Source organism: Lithobates pipiens, unplaced genomic scaffold (genome assembly GCF_037356315.1).
Source record: "Lithobates pipiens isolate NorthernLeopardFrog02 unplaced genomic scaffold, aLitPip1_a1.2 Scaffold_3, whole genome shotgun sequence".
In the NCBI taxonomy this organism is placed as follows: Eukaryota; Metazoa; Chordata; class Amphibia; order Anura; family Ranidae; genus Lithobates; species Lithobates pipiens.
This window is the reverse complement of record NW_027507790.1, coordinates 733221-754629: the sequence shown is the minus strand read 5'-3', so window position 1 is coordinate 754629 and position 21409 is coordinate 733221. Positions and strand designations below refer to the sequence as shown.

The 21409-nt window shown below is 41.2% G+C and overlaps 1 protein-coding gene across 1 annotated transcript; it reads left to right on the top strand.

Moving 5' to 3' along the window:
- Window positions 1-18667: 18667 nt before the first annotated feature.
- Window positions 18668-19613, top strand: LOC143939928 (olfactory receptor 6N1-like). The gene has a single exon (XM_077461020.1). It carries the CDS (start codon window positions 18668-18670, stop codon window positions 19610-19612), a length of 945 nt encoding a protein of 314 aa, XP_077317146.1. The 3' UTR covers window position 19613.
- Window positions 19614-21409: the final 1796 nt, after the last annotated feature.

Sequence of the window (21409 nt, the reverse complement as noted above, 5' to 3'; positions counted from 1 at the left end):
ATGTGTAAATCGACCCATGTAATCTAATCACCTGCCCCTGTGGGTTGCAATGTATTGGGCATACCACAAGGAATTTGGGAACCAGAATCAATGAGGATCTCAAAAATATAAAAAAAGTATTCCCAAAACATAGCCTTTCAAATCATTTTAAGGTACATCATAATAAAGATCTGAGTTAAGCAACTTTTTTTGACAGGGTGGAACCGAATTGGAGAGGCGGAAATATGACACAAAGAATATAGAACAACAAAACTGAGTGGATTTTTTTATTACACACACTTAATTCTGCAGGTATTAATGTAGATTTAGAGTTACATTTTTTTAATCTAATTATTAGGTTGGCATTTTTATTGTTCATTGTTTATTGTTAACGTAATATTTGGGCAATACCCCATATCACCACAAGATGGTGCAACATCAAACATAACATTGGTAGCAGACATTTCTTTTGTTTCCACTAGGGGCTGCATGTCAAATAGATTTACTTTAATTAATATAAGAACTATTATTTAGAATAGCTTGTACTGTATTGGACTAATATAGCATAATAAAGTTAGGAATTGAGCTAAAAATTGTATTGCAAACTCGCATATGAGTTTTTATTTACTAATCGGAAGGATTAAATCATGGAAGTGATGTGTCTGGTCATGGGAGCCCTGATGACGTCAGATGTGCTGATGAAATGGGTGTGGTCGAGCGTGATACGTCACTTCCACCCATAGTGGAACGCAGGTTGAGCACATCCCTGCTTCCACTCTCTTTTGTATTTTATGTGTACTTGATTCAAGTGGAATTTTTAGCGCTATTTTAATAAACATATGTACTTCACCATGGGAGATTGTTTCTTCCTTATATTCCCATACTGATGTCTGGAGATTTGGTGATCTTTGATACAGTTTGTCCTTGGAGGCTTCTTTGCTGAATCACTGAGACGAATATCGGGAGTTAACCTGTGCCAATCTGCTGTCTATGACTACTGTAATGGGGGTCATATAAATCTGATGAGTAGGCTGTGTGACCGGTGTTGGTGGGGGAAGACTCTTAGACACTTCACTGTTGGATCAATGAAATAATATGCACCATTGGAAATCATTTTGTGGAAGTTTTTGGACTTTGGACTTTTTATTGATAATATAATGGATTTTTTGGACACTGCACTTTAAACTTATTTTCACCCAATGGAGATATCTGGTGGTAATTCTATGTATATTTGCTTATAAGCACGTTAGAGTACTTTTTATGTGATTATATTATTCAATCTTGCACGTTTACTTATGGCAATCAATCCGCTAAGGACATCTAGTGGCCATTCATGATATTGCACTTTTCTTGCACTTTATGATGATAATGCTTTATTAATTAGTAGGGCGCGCAGTTCATCAGAACTTTTCTTCAGGTTTTAGGTTTTTAACCTCACAACGAGCAGCCCCTAACAATAGAATAACAATAAAATATAAATATATTATTTATTTGCGCAGGTAAGGGAATAACATCAAGGTTACTCCCCCATTTTTACATTTTGATATTTAGATGCCCAAACTGTAGAGACCTACCCTTTTTGATGAGTGTCAGGCAATCCTGCATCCCACGTGTGTCCACCTGCCTCCCAGTCCACTTATGGAGACTCCTTCAGAGCCATGTTAACACTTTTACAGGGTTTCCAGAGGTGACCTCCCTCCTTGGCACCTGGGGTTCTTCTCCTTGGGAGACTGGAAGCATGGTAAACATTGGCATTTAGGAGAGCCGGAGGTGATTGATGAACATCCGCTCCCTGTTTTACTTGCCATAAGCAGTACAATTATAAGTACAAAAAATGTAATAGTAACTAAACAACTGTAGTTCACCAACTTACCAGCTGTTTAGTTCTTGTAATATAGACACTTGGTGTATATTTATAAAAAAAAAGTGCAAAGCAATTTGCCTAGTGAAAATGCATATATTAATTCTATGTGGAAGGGCCAACCAAGTGAATATTATTAAGCTATTCCCTGTGCCAGTCAAATGTGTTTCTTTGACTAAAAACAGAATATAGTGCATTCAGCCACTAGTTCTAAGTATCATAGGCATATGATATTTAGTGCTATCTAGTGGCCAAATGCTGCATTTTACAATTTAAATAAAATAAAAACTTTAGACCAACTCTGAAAATAGCCGAATAACATTTGTTTTTTTCCTCCATTTGAACAGAACGAATATATAGTACATGCACTTTCAATGGGGGGAATGCTATCCATTTTTTTTTATAAATACACCCCATAAAGTTTCTTACCCCTAATTTAGATGAATAACCCTGGTTGTTCTTTTCTTAGGCTTAATGCCAATGCATAGTGCAATCTAGAAGGCTAGGGAAAAGAATGACCTTCTGGTTAAAAATAAATGTATATAAACTGGTTTATATCTGTGTAACTATTTATGTGTAGGGGGCAATTTTTACATCTAGAGGAAAAAAGATTTCATTTCCAAATACGGAAAGGTTTCTTCACAGTAAGAGCTGTGAAAATGTGGAATAGACTCCCTCAAGAGTTGGTTCTGGCCAGCTCAGAAGATTGTTTTAAAAAAGGCCTGGATTCTTTCCTAAATGTACATAATATAACTGGGTACTAACATTTTATAGGTGTGGCGCTGACATCTCTGCCTACTGATCCTATGTTAATGTTATTATAATGTAAGTCTATGGACAATTCTATAGCTTAGTAGTTGGTGCCATCTAGCGGCCAAATACAGATAGTGGACTCGGATGACTTTTCTTTTCAGAGCATTGAACTAAATACAGGAAGTGACTGTTTATTTATTTTGATATTTCACCTACCTCCCAGAATGGCAGGTGACCTACCCATGGACACTGCATGCTGGGTAGGACATAAAAGGACCCCAAACGGCCATCTTGGGTCTCTTCTGCACGCATGGCTTGCCAGTGAGGACCTGTGAGGAGGTCTCCAGAAGGAGCGGCCTACAGCCATTGCGGAGCGCAACTCAAACAGACGGTGTGAGCGATCCGACGGCGTGAGAGACATAGTGACTGGATTGGGAGAGATTCAGAGGCACTCGTCTGAGCATCAGAAGACCCAGTTCACCCAGCGGAAAAGAGCAGTGTGATGGACCCGGCCGGCATGGAAGCAAGCCACAGAGCACCGGACCAGAGCTACTATACAGAGCTTCAGATCCAGTTGGTGAGTGGGGTGTGGACCATAGTTTCATTACACATTTGCATCTAGTCAGACTCATATACAGTGTTTCCTGGGACCTATAGTCCTACAGAAGAAGTTCACAGAAACTGATATTAGGCAGGCATAAGGCCTAATTCTTCTTGCATCTTAAGCATTGTACGATACTTACAGAAACACTTTCTGGAACATTTACAGAAGCAGTATTAGGATCATCTTTAACCACCTCAATACAGTGCACTTACACCCCCTAACTGACCAGACCAATTTTCAGCTTTCAGCGCTCTCACTGTTTGAATGACAATTACTCATGCAACACTGTACCCAAATGAAACTTGCTTCCTTTTTTCCACACAAATCGAGATTTCGTTTAGTGGTATTTAATCACTAGTGGGTTTTTTATTTTTTGTGCTATAAATAAAATAAAATGTAAATTTTGTGAAAAAAATGCCTTTATCTTTGTTTCTGTTATAAAATTTTGCTAATTAGTAATTTTTCTTCATAAATTTTGGCCAAAATTAATACTGCTACATATCTTTGGTAAAAATAACCCACATTAGTGTATATTATTTGGTCTTTGTGAAAGTTATAGAGTCTACAAACTATGGTGCCAATCACTAAAAATGTATCACTTCTGATCAGGCCTTCGGTACATCAGGTGTATCTCATTTCTTGAGACACTAACAAGTCAGGAAAGTACAAATACCCCCCAAATGACCCCTTTTTAGAAAGTAGACATTCCAAGGTATTAAGTAAGTAGCATGGTGAGTTTTTATAAGTTGTAATTTTTTCCCACAATTCTTTGCAATTGAAGAATTTTTTTTTATTTTTTTTATTTTTTTTTTACAAATTTGTCATATTATCAGGTTATTTCTCACACACAGCATCTGCATACAGCAAATTACACCCAAAAATACATTCTGCTACTCTTCCCGAGTATGGCGATGCCACATGTGTGAGACTTTTACACAGCATGGCCACATACAGAGCACCAACACTGAAGTGGCACTTTTAGACGTTCTACAAGCAAAAATGACACATCTCATTTCACAGCCACCTATTACACTTTTGAAGGCCCTGAAGTACCAGGACAATGGAATTGCCCATGAAATGACCCCATTTTGGAAACAAACACCCCAACGTATAATCTGTGAGGCATAATGAGTCTTTTGAACGGTTCATTTTTTTCCAGAAGTTTTTGGAAAATGTGGAAAAAAATGTAAACGCATTTTTCTTTATACAAAGTTGTCAATTTATAAGATATTTCTAACACATAGCATGTATATAGCAAAAATTACACCCTAAAACACATTCTGCTACTCCTCCTGAGTATGGCGATACTACATGTGTAGGACTTTTACACAGCCTGGTCACATAGAGAGACCGAACATTAAAGTAGTACCTTCAGGCGTTCTAGGAGCATAAATGACACATCTCATTTCATTCCTACCTATCACACTTTTGAAGGTCCTGGAGCACCAGGACAGTGAAATTACCCACAAAACGACCCCATTTTGGAAAGCAAACACCCCAACGTATGTTCTATGAGGCATTGGCTGCAAATAGGTACTCGGGTACTCTGATGGGCTGCAGATAGGTACTCTGGTACTCTGATGGCCTGGTGACAGGTACTCGGGTACTCTGATGGCCTGGTGACAGGTACTCGAGTACTCTGATGGTCTGGGGACAGGAACTCGGGTACTCTGATGGCCTGGTCACAGGCACTCAGGTACTCTGATGGCCTGGTGACAGGTACTCGGGTACTCTGATGGCCTCGTGACAGGTACTCTGGTACTCTGATGGCCTGGTGACAGGTACTCGGGTACTCTCGTGGCCTTGTGACAGGTACTCAGGTACTCTCATGGCCTGGTGACAGGTACTCGGGTACTCTGATGGCCTGGCGACATGTACTCGGGTATTCTGATGGCCTGGAGACAGGTTCTCTGATGGGTTGGTGACAGGTACTTGAGTACTCTGATGGCCTGTTGACAGGCACTTGAGTACTCTGATGGCCTGGTGACAGGTACTGGGGTACTCTGATGGGCTGGTGACAGGTACTGGGATACTCTGATACCCTGGTGACAGGTACTGGGGTACTCTGATGGCCTGGTAACAGGTGCTTGGGTACTCTGATGGCCTGGTGACAGGTTCTCTGATGGCCTGGTGACTGGTATTTGGGTACTCTGAAGGGCAGTGATAGGTACTCAGGTACTCATATGGACTGTGACGGGTACTCGGATGGACTGTGACAGGTACTCGGGTACTCTGATGGCCTGGTGACAGGTACTCGGGCACTCTGATGGGCTGTGACAGGTACTCGGGTACTCTGATGGGCTGTGACGGGTACTCGGGTACTAGGATGGACTGTGATGGGTACTCGGGTACTCGGATGGACTATGACAGGTACTCGGGTACTCTGATGGACTGTGACAGGTCCTCGGGTACTTTGATGGGCTGTGACAGGTACTCAGGTACTCAGATGGACTGTGACAGGTACTCGGGTACTCTGATGGACTGTGACAGGTACTCGGGTACTCTGATGGACTGTGACAGGTACTCGGGTACTCTGATGGGCAATGACAGGTACTTGGGTACTCAGATGGACTGTGAGAGGTACTTGGGTACTCTGATGGACGGTGACAGGTACTCGGGTACTCTGATGGACTGTGACAGGTACTCAGGTACTCTGATGGACTGTGACAGGTACTTGGGTACTCTTATTGGACTGTGACAGATACTTGGTTACTCTGATAGACTTTGAGTGGCAGGTACTATGATGGACTGTGAGTGACAGGTATTATGATGGGTGGTGACAGGTCCTCTTTATTGGGGGGGCAATCAGTGTGTGTTGGTGTGTACTGTAGGCGGTAACGAGATGTTACTGCAATCTCCTCCTCACACACGATCGGTGTGTGAGGAGGAGAACCCGGTAACATCATAGCTAGCAGAAGACAATAAGATTAAGGACTATGTACTTTTAATGAGATCTCACAACTAGCTATAAAAGTAGGGGGAGCTCCCTTGTAGTTACACTGTGTATAATTGTTGTTCAAATTTATTGTCCTGTCATTCTATGTTAAGATGACATTACAGTCATTGTAACCACCTGTTTATTAGAAATTACAGTAAAATATACTTTTGGTTAAGTACCCCTTTGTGTGGAGTATTGTTCTTTCTCCCAGCAGGTGGAGCCAGTGGATCCTGAGGTGGTAATACAGGTATATTATATTGTATTGTGTATTATATAGTAATGCACCACAGCTGTGTCAAGGGGACTGAGTCAAGTCAGTGGGGGTTTATTAAGAGAATGCAGGCCCGAATCAATCAAGCAGCTCCTCCGGGGGTCAGTGCTACATAGGTAAGTTGGTTCAGGGAAAATCCGATTTCCTCTTGGGGGATCAGGAAGGAATATTTTCCCCTGCTGTAGCAAACTGGAGCATGCTTTTCTGGGGTTTTTCACCTTCTTCTAGATCAACTGTGGGTGATGGATTTTGTATATGGGATTGTATTTTTATTTTATTTTTTTGTTTGAACTGGATGGACTTGTGTTATTTTTCAACCTGACTTACTATGTATTATGTAACTGTGTTCACATGTATTTAAATTGCTGGGGGAAAAAGAAAAACTGGTATGGATGAGTAATAATATAGTACTTTTTTAGACATTTTCCTTTAATATGTACTGTTTGAAAATGCATCCTTTGCAAATGCTTTTCATTTCCATACAGTATTACTATTATGGAATGAACTGCATTATTTGAAAGGGAAAGATTTTTGTTTGTGCTATTATCAACATCTTTTTCACAAAGATGAAGACCACCTGTTAATGAAACTCAAGGGAATCTCAGTGATAGGTATGTTGTAGGCACAGTAGATTGTCAGTCCCAACTGAGTTTGGCTTGCTATTTAAGACGCAGAAGCTCAAAAGGTGATTTCTAAGAAGAATGCTGTTGCATAGGTGTTCATTGTACCATGCCATCTAAGAAACCAAGAAGAGCTTATAAACTAACATTGAAATACGGTGAGGTTAGGATATAATACACCAGAAATTAAATAATAACCCCTGCTATTTTACTTTACAAAAATCTATTTTGGTTAATATGTATTTAAATCATTCAATTCATTTTCAAGTCAGTGAGAATTTCTCCCATTAAAAGCAGGAGTTTTATTTTTATAATGATACATGTGAGCCAGTGCTTAGGACAGTGTTGTAAGGGAAGCTGCACCATTGCCTAACAATTCCAAAACAATGATATTATTTCTTATTTTTTTCCCTTCTTCTGCCCATGTCTGGATATTTGTGGCTAAATTCAGCAAATAAAATTTGGGAAGAGGTGTGTGCCGGAGATGGTGAAAGGAATCAGAAGATTCACTATAGTAGAATAGAAACTCCTCTCCTTCATCGTATATGAACTAAATAGTTAAACATAGCTGTAAATAAAAAGCAGTTAGCATGCTTCTTCCAATAACACATTTTAGAGTGAATTTTTCTAAAATAATACCATGGTAAATCGGTGGGAGAGATTGTCATTGTTCAGATGTAATGTACATAGGACATTATGAAGTTTAAACACAGTCCGGACCAGAAGACAAGTGTAATTGAATGGTCTACATATGTATCAAATCACACAAACAATACAGGCAATAATGTGAAAAAAGAGTGTGCTGTCCCTTTAAATCAAATAACAAACAAGTGCATAAAATATATGTGAATAAATACAAAAATGCAATACAAATCATAAATTCATACAGTATATATCACTAAATACATATGCTCTTCAAAAAAGTATAGTTTGAAGAGCACTTTTATTTGTACTAGAGCACTTTATATATTTTTGGAGCACTGAACACTTTGAAATCACCTGGACATTTTATGACTGAATATGAATGTATTACTTATGGACTTTTTGGATTATATGGTTATTTTTATTTGCGCACATATGGATTTTGTGATACATAAGAATTTATGATTTTGTATTGAATTTTGTAATTTTTTAAATATATGTTATGCACTGGTTTGTTATTTTATTTAAAAAGCCAGTGCACTCTTTTTTTCGTGTTTAGTTTCATCCAGTATTCAGGATTTAGTTGCAGCGGTCCCAATTTATTATCATCTATTGCAAGGTTTATATATATTTTTAATGCAGACAATATAAAAGCAAAAAAAAAACACCATTTGTTTTAATTCATAAACATAGTTTATAGGCCCGGTAATCCAGCTGATTCCTATATATTAAAATCTTATTGACTTAGCTCTGGAGAGCTAAAACCACACAAACCCAGAATATAATCTGATGGGATTTTTCAGATTACCTTCTACACTTCATTTTTGCTACATTTTTCAGTTTGGACAGGTTTATGAAACTTGTATGTTTCCCCAAAATGAATTATTATAAAAGATATCAGTTGAATCTTTTCACTTTCATATTTGACCTCTTTCCTTAGAAAAAAATTGTTCTGTTTTGAATAGTTGTGTTGTTATTGGGTCCGTCCCTAAAGATATGCATTCAGCCACCTCTTCTGGTATCTGCTATCTCTGAGAAATTACACTGTGGAGTTCTCAGTGCCAAGGTTATTTGAGTCATTTGAACAAATTTCCATGGCATTTAGACATCTTCATACATGATTGCACAATCTCTGAACATAAATATTATTCACTGAATTGTGTGGAATTTTTTGCTAGTGCTAGGGATCAACTTACAGGAAAGAAGGATATACAGGAGGAACTATAGAGCTGACTTCACAGGTAAGCAGATAAGGACAGAGATGGTTATGGGTTCATGTGGTGCACATTCTATAGCTGGTCGGTTTGTTACATTTTTATGACCTGCTACAGTTCTGTAGAAATTAACATAGATTTCTATAGATCAAAAAGAAGAGGTGAGGACTCATACATACATTGACGTGTTTTGTCTATTATTTTCACATGGGCAAAATGTCGAGAGAGATTGGCTGGTTAAAAAAAAAAAAAAAAACTGACATTCATCCTGTCTGTCCAACAGAAGCCGGCTGTTTGGCCGTCTTCTGTCAAATGAGCATGCTGGAAAACCAGCATCTGACCGACTCCCGATCAGCGATCTCAGGCAATGGCAGAGAGCACTGATTGGAGTGTTTCGGCCTTCCCCCGTCAGAACACAACAGTCTCAGCGGGTGAGATCGCTATACTAACATTGCATGTTTAGTACAGTGGCTCTGACCGGAGCTGACAGTTTTTTTTTTTTTCATTTAACCCGCTCATAGTGTGTACTAGGCTTTACACTTTATAAATGTTATTGAGTATAGGGAATTTTTGCTAAATCTAAGTATTCCTGAATGACAGAGGAGTAAATCAGTTTTATCACCAATCAAAATAAATATTGTTTTTAGCACAGTTTTCAACATTTTTGCACATTTATTACTAATATATTTGCACCCAATGTTGACAACATTGCAGTTGCAGTGCAGTGTGATTTACACCTTTGGCATTAGCCACCATTCTTCCTTATCCATATTCAAGAGCAGGATTTTTTTTACAATGTAAATTATTAAAACACATTTGTGTGAATGAATCCTTTAGATCATTACTGAACGCAGAATTTTAATAAATACCAATACGTATGATTAATCAGCTTGTGCAAACTTTGTACAGAAGTGCTTTGAGTAGCCACGCACTGACAAGAAAATTATTAGCAGCTGAGCAGCCTTCAACTGTTCAACAAAATTTCTGCAGCACAATGAAGATTGATCACACCTTCACTTTATTCACTAGAATAATGGGACAATCACACTGCTAAAAGAAAAAAGTTCTTCATTCTTTTAGCAATTCATCCACAATCTGAGGTGGATTTAGTACTCTGGTCTATTTTTTACACCGAGCCACTACTCTACTCATTTTCAGTGCAGTTTGCAGAAATAGAAATGGCATACAAGCCTTTAGGTGTATCCTATATCTACACCTAAACAAGAGTCTTTGACACAGCTAGCATACTAAGGGCATTGACATAATCTGCCTCAGCTCCAGCCAATAAATAAGTGCATTGGTGGGTTGACCTACCACTGGATGATGCATGTACATTTTCAGCACCAACATCATTCAGCAGGGTCTGAAAAAGATCAGAGTCTGGAGACTTTCCTCTAAAATCTCAGGAAAATAACCCACTGAGATCAATGGCCTCCAATATTATGGGGTACTTTTCATTTACCACCAATGCAAGGTACTTCTTTATCTCTCACCAATGTCAGATGGACATTTTTACTGCGATATAAACATGAGGATACTACAAAAGGAAAAAACAAAACAAAAGAAAAATGCTTAAGGCCCTGTTCACACCTATGCGAATTAGATGTGGGTTTGTCCGCATCCAATTCGCATAGCAAGAGAATGTAACTGGCTCCCTATGGAGCCGCTTCCCATATCTCCGTTGTGGCTGTGGAGCGCACTGCACAAAAAAGCTGTGCATCTTTGGCTCCATTTCAGGGCGAATTCAGGCATAGAATCGGCCCTGATTCATCCCTGAATTGGGGAACAGGGACGCACAGCGCTCCTGTGCAATCCACAGTGGGTTATAGTGTGAACCCAGCCTAAAGGTTTGTTAAAAGGACAAAATAACAGAGCTGCTAGACTGTAGGAAACTTTTAGTGATTACCTTCCACTTGCTCTCCTACTGGAGCCTCCCCTAAAAATCACTGTGTATGTTTCAAGTCAGCTCTGGGTAAAAATGTATACACCTCTGTATGCATGGGCCTGACAGCTAGCCAGCCAGGCAGCCAATGATGCATTCTGAGAGGCAGATGGAGAGTAACATACTTGTCCATACACAAAGTACCAGGCCTTTAATGGGGTTTCAGCAGGCTATTAAGATGCAAGGAAGTAAATGCAAGCTCTAGACTGTGCCTGCTATTCAGAAATTCAGATTTGCCTTAAAAACCGAATGAAAAAAAATATGTAAAAAGCTCTCTCCATGTGCTAGTTGGCTTTACTCTTACCCTAACTTATCCCAAAAACATCTTATATTTGTCCCCTTTAAGTGATTGTAAAGGTTTCATTATTTTTTTCTTTAAGTAACAAACATGTCATACTTACTTCCTCTGAGCAAGAGTTGCCCTATCCTCTTCTGGGGTCCCCCTGCAGCGCTTCTGGCTTGCTCCTCCTCTTCTCGAGTGCCCCCTCGGAGATCCGTTTTCACAGACAACAGGACCTGGCCCTGCCCCCGGCTTCCATGTCATTGGATTTGATTGACAGCAGTGTGAGGCAATGGCTTCTGCTGTTATCAATCTATCTAATGAGGACTCAAGACAGCGACTAGAACTGCTGTGTTTGTCCACATCGCTGGAACGATCTCAGGTAAGAAAGATGGGGGGGGGGGGGTTCTGGGGGGCATATGCAGCACAAAAGGTTTTTCACCTTAATGCATAGAATGCATTAACAACCCCTTTAATCCTTAGGAAACCACCTTGAAACCAGTGAACAGTAAGCAACTGTGGTATGCTCGAATTTATGACATAACAGTGTGTAACTGTCATCATCAGGGTGGAATTAAGTTGAAACCTATAAGTATATTCTCTAATACTATTAACTGCTTGCCAACTGCCCCTGGCGATTGACGGCAGCAGAAAGGCACTCATGCATGAATAGCCGTAGCTGTCTACGGCGGGTGCTTTAAGGAGTATAGGGCGCGCGCCCACCACATGACGTAGGACCCCATGTGCATGGCCATCAGCCGTGATGGCCTGGCGGCCGTGATGGCTGGTGACTACCCACGATTGCTCCTGAGTCTTGAGAAGGAGAAAACGAAGATCTGTCAATGTAAACAGACAGATCTCCATTCTATCAGGGGTGAGGAGAGCGATCTGTTGTTCTTACTGCTTAGGAACAACAATCAGTCTTCTCCCCCAGGCAGTCACATCCCCCCACAGTTAGAATCACTCCCTAGGACACACAGTTAACCCCTTGATCGCCCCTAGTGTTAACCCCTTCCCTGCCAGTGACATTTACACAGTAATCAATGGCTATTTATAGTTATGATCGCTGGATAAATGTCAATTGTCCAAAAATAGTGTGAAAAGTGTCGGATCTGTCCACTGCAATGTAATCACAGTCGCAATAAAAATCGCAAATTGGCGCCATTACTAGTAAAAATAATAATAATAAAAAATTCCATAAATCTATCCCCTATTTTGTAGACACTATAACTTTTGCACAAACCAATCAATATATGCTTATTGTGATTTTTTTACCAAAAATATGTAAAAGAATACATATCGGCCTAAACTGAGGAAGAAATTTGTATTTTTATATATTTTTTGGTATATTTATTATAGCAAAAAGTAAACAAAATAGCTTTTTTTTTTTCAAAATAGTCAGTTTTTTTTTGCTTATAGTGCAGAAAATAAAAACAGCAGAGGTGATCAAATACCACCAAAAAGAAAGCTCTATTTGTGGGGAAAAAAAGGACGTAAATTTTGTTTGGGTACAGCCTCGGCCCGGTCAGGAAGGGGGTAAATTCTTCCGGGGCTGAAGTGGTTAAAGTAGAACTTCATACAAGATATAAAAACTTTCTAAATAAAGATTACCTTTCCTTTTGTATAATTCTCAAGCTGCTTTTTTTTTATATTCTTCCATTCTAAGATTTAAAATAGTAAAAGCAATCGTGCTATGAGTAACAAGGCTGCTGGCACATCAATTAATACAAACTGACAGAACTTCCGGCACCGTATGAGCTAGCTGCGCCCTCTCCTAGCTCCCGCAGCAGCGTCCCACAAATCAGCATTTAACACCGGCTACAGCGGGCCCCCGCACACCTCAACCGATTCAGGGTGCTTCCCGACGGTCCCGCCACTGCGTTCGCTCATACGCGGCCACCACGGCACCTCCGGGCCGGCCGCAAATCGAGCCCCCGGCTTTGGCCTACTCCGCTCCAGCTTCCCAGGCCTCTCAGGCGGAGACTCAGCATGCAGACATGGAGGTGAGCGGGGTCTCCTCTCCTACGCCCCTAGCCTCCACTGCTCCATCCCCACTCCCTGGGCCTGCATCTACACCCCCTCAGCACAGACTGGGGACTATCAACCGCCCCCCCAGGGGAAGATGGACATACCAGCCGCATCGCTCACGTGGTCGCAGCCCTTCTATCCCCCATGATTGCAGCGTCTGTGGAAAAGGCCATACATGCTGCGATGAAACTAATTAAGGCACAATTGACTGAGCACACTACCAGGCTAAACTAATTAGAACACCGCGTCTCTGAGGTGGAAGACGAATTATATCAATCCCAAGCTGCAGAACAATCACAGGACAAAACGAACCAGTATATTATCCAGTAATTGGATGATTTAGAGAACAGATCTAGACGCTCCAACCTGCAGTTTGTGGGTGTTCCTGAATCGCTCCCCTCAGCCAATCTGACCGAATTCTGTGCTAAACGCATTCCAGAAGCCATAGGTCTCTCAGGACCTTTCACGGTGGAGCGGGCCCACCGTATGGGATCATATAATGCAGACCGCAAGTCCCCCCGCCCCATCATTGCCAAATATCTTAACTATGCGGACAAGGCCCTTATTCTTCAAAGATTCCCCTCCCTACAAATTGATGGCGTTAAAATATTGATCTTCGCTGACTATTCCATCTAAGTATCCAAAAAACGCAAAGCCAATCTGCTCGGAACTTTTTAAACTACAAATCAAATTCTCTCTGGCATTCCCTGCTATACTTCATCTCAAATCCCCAAAAGGGGAGCAACTCTCCTTCCAGGACCTTGCAGAAGCGGAAACATTCTTACGGTCTCTTTGGCCGGACTCGACTCCAGCCACACTGTCCAAATCTGCCTCAAACATTCGCTCTCTGGATCAGATGAGCCCTAGAAAGGACTCTCCCAAACGCTTCCGGGCCTCGGTTCTTGATCACCGCAACCATGATTCTCTTCACTGAAGATTCTCCTAACACCTTGTTTTGACTACTTTGACTAAGTTATCTCAGGTCGTATGCCAGGCTCTGTGTTTTGCTGTCTTTTCTCTTCTCCTCTTTTCCCAGCCTCCATCCCTCTAGCACTGGGAGCTACTCCTAGCCGAGTGCAAATGACCTGGGTTCTCGGACTGGCATGAACGGGGCCTCTTGCAGGTCTCATCCTTGTGTGACCCGGTCACGGGCAAACCCTTATCCTTTCAAGCACTGGCAAATTCCTTCGCTCTCCCCCCATCACATTTCTTCTACTACCAACGATGCATCAGCTTTCTTTCACAAACCTGCAAAGAGGAATCTCGAAGATTTCAACCCAGCTTCCTCGACCAGTTAATTCAGTACAACTGTTTTAAAATTTCTGATGTATATAAACCTCTCCTGCAACGATCATCACCTCCTGCATCTTCCACTTCCATTGCGAACTGGACTTCAGCCTTCCCAGATCCCGACCTAGTGAACAAAATCCTGCACGGACTACGCAAGTTACTGTGCCTAATGAAACTTGGAGGGAAACCCAGCTGAAGATTGCCCACAGGGCCTATATCCCTTTTCTTTCTCCTAAAACCAATCGTGACGGAGCATCTTGCCCCCTATGTCAACATGTCAACAAGCCACCCCTCTCTCATCGCTTCTGGTCCTGTCTGACCATATCTACTTTCTGGGACCAGGTCCTGGCTTTCATTTTCAAAGTCACGTTACTGAAATTACCTAAGGAACCCCTGCTCTTAATTTTTGGTTATTGGGACCCTTTACTACTGCCATGATCTGCATCTCCTGGGAATATCCCTCCCAAAGGGACACCCACGCCTCACACTTCCATGGACTGGTTCTTGCTTGCCTTCTTATAGCCCGACGTCTTATTCTTCAACATTGGCTATCTCCGCTTGGCCCTCCTATCAAACAGCTACGCAAAGAACTTCTCACTTTATTGTACAAAGAAAGGCTTCTTACAGACTTCCCACAAATCAAACAAAAATCAGCATTCAGCTCTAGGTGGCAACTGTTCATCATGTCGGCTCCAACTGATCAATATGCGTTGGAACACTTTTCTTTTACGTATGACAAGTCGCACATCCATGGATGCTGACCTCTGATTTCCTCTGTAGGCTGGGTACCTCCAAAGCTCCTCCCCTGGACTTTCTCTGGATCTCTCAAACGAACCCTTCTCAGCATAATGATACATGCCTTATCCATTCCATTCCCCCCCCCGTTCTACCCCCTTTGTTTAACAACCTCAGGCTATGTTACCTACCTTTTAGCCTCTTACTGTCACCTGCTATTGTTTGGGTTTAAGCCATAGATCCATCCAGTTTGGTCTACTTTTCCATCTCTAGGCTTTATTTGATGGACCCCCCCCCCCTGTATTATTGACAATAGCATCACTACTATCGTTATTGTTACCAGTGTTGTTAGTATTATTGCTACCATAACCCTTCCTAGATATACTCCTATGGGATTGCTTTAATGCTTGCTATGGATTCCGCCTAAGTGGATTGTCCGCTGTACCTTATTATCTTTATCTTTATTGTTATAGTACCTTTTATCTTACGGTATCTCACGAAAATGCATTGGATTTGTATATTTCTTTTTTATATACCTTTGTATTGTCTTTTCCCAATAAAAATTATTAAAAAAAAACTGACAAATATAAATATCAAGTATTTACCTTTTGATCCTGCCTGGGGTGCTGATGTGACCTTATTTCCTGCTTGAGGGCGACAACACTACAATACTGTTGCTGAGTTTGCAACATTATTAATCAAATTGGTGCAGCGCTTTGTGTAACATAACCATATCAATTCTGTATCAATGTAGATAAATAACAAAATGTACTCAATCCTAAATGTAATGTTAAGCGCATGTTTTGATATTTAGATAATTGGATTTATAATTCTATGTATATGTGTTAATGAGTCAAATGAATGCAAAGAAGCTTGTGAGAGCAAGGGAGTATTTCAAGCTGCACCGGAACACTGTATTTGTATAATTAGAGTTTTCAACATTGTCAGCCCTTCGCTCTCTGTCACTGCATTCATCTAGGCCAGGGGTCTCCAAACTATGGCTCTCCAGTTGTTCAGGAACTAAAATTCCCATCATGCCTGGTCATGTCTGTGAATATCAGAGTTTTACAATGCCTCATGGGATGTGTAGTTCCACAAAACAGCTGGATGGCTGTAGTTTGGAGATCCCGATCTAGGCAGTGACATCATTACATTGTCATATCCATCAATACTAAAGCTTTAATTACTGATCCTCTGCTTCCAGCTAGTTCAATCCGACACAGGAGGGTAGTAACGTGAAAGCATCAATAGGCCCACCCACTGTTCTAACATGAAGACAACTGAGGGAAGTATCTTCAGTCATGTGATCTCTACTAATTCATTAAAATACATTTCTCTAGTATCTAAAAAGTAAGGATGGTTTTAGATTGGTTGTTCCTTCTACTTTAAAGTATAACTATGCACCTGTTGGTTTATTTTTTGCCATCTGTGTCCCATTAGGGAGATTTCCCTTCACTTCCTGTCCCATAGTCAAAATAGAAAGTGTGAGGAAATCCCTGCAAATTAAGGAAATTCCTTAGGGTCCATCAGAACTAGTGTCCCTATTGGAAGATTTTTCCTCTATTACTTTTCTGGCAGCAACCCAAAATGTAGCATTTTGTTTTATTTTTGCTTTCAATGCTAATGGTAAACAAGACAAATAGAGAGGGTAATGAGGGCATAGACAGTCATAAAAATGACAGGGGTTCTAATCCATCTCCACTTGTTAGTTTGCAGTTTTCAGAGTCTGCCTTTTCCATTTGCCAGGGTTTATGACCAAGTACACAAGATGGTAAACTAACTATACTCTCAAATATTTATATTTAATATAAAAATATTGTATTTATTATATGTAGTATTTTAATAGGATGGTATTATTAAATACATTACAGTATTCATTTCATTTTATGTTGTCTTGTTGAATGTAATTTCATTTTAGAAATTTCCCTTTGGGATTAATTCTGAATCTGAATAGAGTAGACAGAGTGTTCACATTTCTACACCACATCATGTGGTATATGCAGTGCTATTTTTGTAGGAAAAGGTAAACTTATGCCACAGCATTACTTTCATAGCTGTCATCATTCCATAAAAAAGACATTGACTTCACACAAACTGCTGTTGTTTTATTCTATGTCTTGTTATCAATTCTGCACTTTCTTTTTCTTGTTTGGAAATGTCCTTAAAATTCCTCCTTTTTCTATTAACCGCTTGAGATCCGCGCTATAGCCGAATGACGGCTACAGCGCGGACCTGCTTTGCCGGGACTACGTCTATTGACGTCGTCCCATGCACAAGTGGCCTGCGCGCCCTCTGAGGGGCGCGCGTGGCGCGCTCTGTGATCAGCGAGTCTATGAGACTCGCCTGATCACGGATCAGAGCAAGGGGTCGGTCCTGACCCCTTACCACGTGATCAGCTGTCAGCCAATGACAGCTGATCATGTGACACAACAGAGCCAGTAATCGGCTATTTTTCCTCCTCGTGCTGACAGCACGAGGAGAGAAAAAAAAGGCCGATCACTGGCGGCCATGATCGGGACATCAGTCCCGATCCCGGCCAGCTTATCAGTGCCCACCTGCCCCCTGCCAGTGCCAAATAATAAAAAAGTGCCCCCCATCAGTGCCACCCATCAGTGCCCATAGTGCCACTCATCAGTGCCCACAGTGCCACCCATCAGTGCCCACAATCTGCCTCAACAACAGTGCTGCACCCCAGTGCCACATATCCGTGCCCATCAGTGTCATCTACCAGTGCCCATCAGTGCCGCCCGTCAGTGCCCAGCAGTGCCACCTATCAGAGCCACCTATCAGTGCCACCAATCAGTGCCCATCAGTCCCATCTATCAGTGGTAACTATCAGTGCCGCCTTATCTGTGCCCATCAGTACTGCCTTATCTGTGCCTATCGGTGCCACCTTATCTGTGCCTATTAGTGCCCCTTTAACTGTGCCTATCAGTGCCCACCAGTGCAGCCTATCAGTGCCCACCAGTGCAGCCTATCAGTGCCCACCAGTGCCGCCTCATCAGCGCATTTCAATGAAGGAGAAAAATTACCTGTTTGCAAAATTTTATAACAAACTATTAAACATGATTTTTTTATTTTTTTTATTTTGCATCTTTTCTTGTTTGTTTAGTAAAAAATAAAACTCCCAGCTGTAATTAAATACCACCAAAAGAAAGCTCTATTTGTGAAAAAAAAAATGATAAAAATTTCATTTGGGTACAGTGTTGTATGGCCGCGCAATTGTCATTCAAAGTGCATCAGCGCTGAAAGCTGAAAATTGGTCTGGGCAGGAGGGGGGTTTAAGTGCCCAGTAAGCAAAGTGGTTAAGTGGCCTTTTGTTCTTGGGCCCAAAATGTGTAGCACTTTGTAAACAGACCCCTTTATACAAGTATGCTGGTAGGGAGTACACAATATTTTAAATGTAAGACATTTTTATATAATCACTTTTGAATACAGTAGGATACATATCTTGTCTCAGTTGTGCATTTTTCAAAATCTGTGTCTTTTATTTTTGGATCCTGCAGTGAAATGGATGGGCAGAGCAATAAAACAGTAGTAACTGAATTTATCATTTTGGGTTTCCCCAGTTTAAAGAGAATCTACCCTTTGATGTTTCTACTTTTCTTACTTATCTACATCTTCACTGTTGCAGGGAACATCACCATTTTCATAGCTGTGCTGAGAAACTACAAGTTGCAAATACCTATGTTTTATTTATTGAATCATCTTTCTGCTATGGAAATTTGCTACACTTCAGTTATTGTCCCTAAAATGTTGTCCAGCTTTATAACAAATAAGAGAAGTATTTCTTTCAATAATTGTATGATTCAGCTGTATCTGTTCAGTTCTCTTGGAGCATCTGAGTGTTACCTACTTACTACCATGGCTTATGATCGATACCTAGCTATTTGCCAGCCTCTTCATTATGCCACCAAAATGACCAACTCAACTTCACACCAGCTGGCCTCTGGGTCTTGGATTGGAGGCTTCATTTCACCAATTCTTCCTGTTGTATTAATATCTAAACTTATATTTTGTGGTCCTAATCAAGTGAATTACTTCTATTGCGATGCTCAACCTCTTCTTAAACTGTCCTGCAGCAGTACCCACTTTACGGAAACAGCAATTTCCACATTGGCAACTGGACTTATATTTACCTCCTTCCTCTTAACTGTACTCTCCTACATCTTCATAATTTCCACAATTTTAAAGATTCCTTCAACCACTGGAAGAAAGAAGGCTTTCTCCACATGTGCTTCTCACTTAACTGTTGTTATAATTTACTATGGTACCATAACAGCCATGTACATGCAGCCCATGTCCCGATTCTCCTTAGATACAAACAAAGTGTTATCTTTACTTTATACAGTTGTTACACCTCTGCTCAATCCTATAATTTATAGTTTAAGGAACCAGGTAATAAGGCATTCCCTAAGAAAGTTCTTTGGAAAAAAGGATGAACAGGAAGTATAAACATAACGATCCAAATGACTTTTTAGTTTAGTTATTTGATCTAAATTATATTTTTAATTCAAGTAGCTCAAATACTTGAAGCTTGCCTTTCATATTGAATTTCTATATGCCCATCGGCAGCCCGTCGGGCCACCCCTTAATCCATGTGCCCGCCCCTAATCTACATGCAAGGTGCCGGATGCATGGATTCCAATGTTTTTTTTTTTTTTTAGAAGCACATGATAAGAGTCAGAGGCTCTAACTGACTTAAAAAAGGGTGGACTCGGGCGCATTGCAGTTGTGCTATAATAGCAAATTAATATTCGCTATTGTCTTCCTGATTCTCCACCTGGCCAATCCTGGCTCAGGAAGTGGGTCCCGAGACTCGATTGGCTGAGAGGAGAAGTGATCCTATTGGCCGTCGAGGAGGAGGAGACGCAGGGGAAGCTGCGGTGCTGTGAAGCCGAGGAAGGAGGAGATGCAGGTGAAGCCGCCCCTTGTAGGAAGCCCACGACTTAGATTGGGTAAGTGCGGGGCTGGTGATCGACCAACCAGTGGACGGATTCCCCCTCCCCAAAAAATGTACCACCACCCGCCACTTTATATGTTGTATACAAGTTGGCATGCAGTACAACTACCTGCTCTGTAGAATGATGGGTTGGAAAGGGTATTTACAATGGCATGTAAAGAGTTTAGAGTGGATGCTACTATTCACGTGATGTTCCCTAGTAAGACAAAGAAAAAGCTTTCTTGCAAACCATTTCTCTTAAAGTGCTTGAAAACTCTTACACCCAGTGAAGCAACTAGCCTCAGGTGATACATATAGATGAAACAAATCCTCCTACATAGGTTGCATATGTTTATCTGCAGCTCACTCTTCCCTACAGCTTTCGAAGTACAGAATTTAAATAGCTTGTCTGAGCTATCAAAAGCAGAGAACAGGGGTCACACACTCAGGGAGGAGAGCTCTGAGAGCTGACTGAAGGGAAGGGACACATTTCCCTACTCACAGCACACAGGAAACATGCACAGCTAAGGTTGTCACTCACAGGTTGTGTGCTAGAGCTCTCCTCCTTGGTCTCCCTCTGTCTCTTGGAGTTTGAAAAACTTGTCAGAAGTAACTCATGCAGAATAGCAGCAGAACAAGGCAACAGAGAGAAATAACACAAAGTGCTTTGGATTGAGACAAGTACATACTATAGAATGGTATACTTTGTTCATGTTTCATGTCAGAGGTTTACCACCACTTTAAGCATTCTGTATTTCCTATTCAACAGCTCCATATTGCAGGGAATTTGACACTTTAAAAAAAAAATTGTGATCACTTTTATTCCTATTACAAGGAATGTAAACATCCCTTGTAATAGGAATATGATATGGCAGGACCTCTTTACAGTGAGATATGGGGTCAATAAGACCCCACATCTCACCTCAAGGCTGGGAAGCCTAAAATAAAAAAATAAAATAAAAACCGATCATGGCTTCCCAGCCGAGGCAGTGCCTTTTTTTGAATGCAGAGCTGGGCGTGATGTCATATGATCGCGCCCGGCCTCTGATGATCATAGAGACTCCGGCGACCATCTGGTCCTCTAGAAATCTCTATGCGCAACATCCAGAGCCAGCGGATCCATTCTCCAACTCGCGGATCGCATCGTTGAGTTGGTAGAGGCAACAGAGGGCGGCGGTAGGGGGGAAGTCCCCTTCGCCACCCGTAAGTACGATTAAGCAGCAGAACAGCTGCTATGATCGTTCATATGGTGTAGGGAATCGCCGGCTGAAAATGCTGATATTTAAATGACGCCTGTAGCTACAGGCATA

What these genes read in the sequence shown, in the direction of transcription:
- LOC143939928 (XM_077461020.1), top strand. Translation starts at nt 18,668, where the DNA reads ATGGATGGGCAGAGCAATAAAACAGTAGTAACTGAATTTATCATTTTG.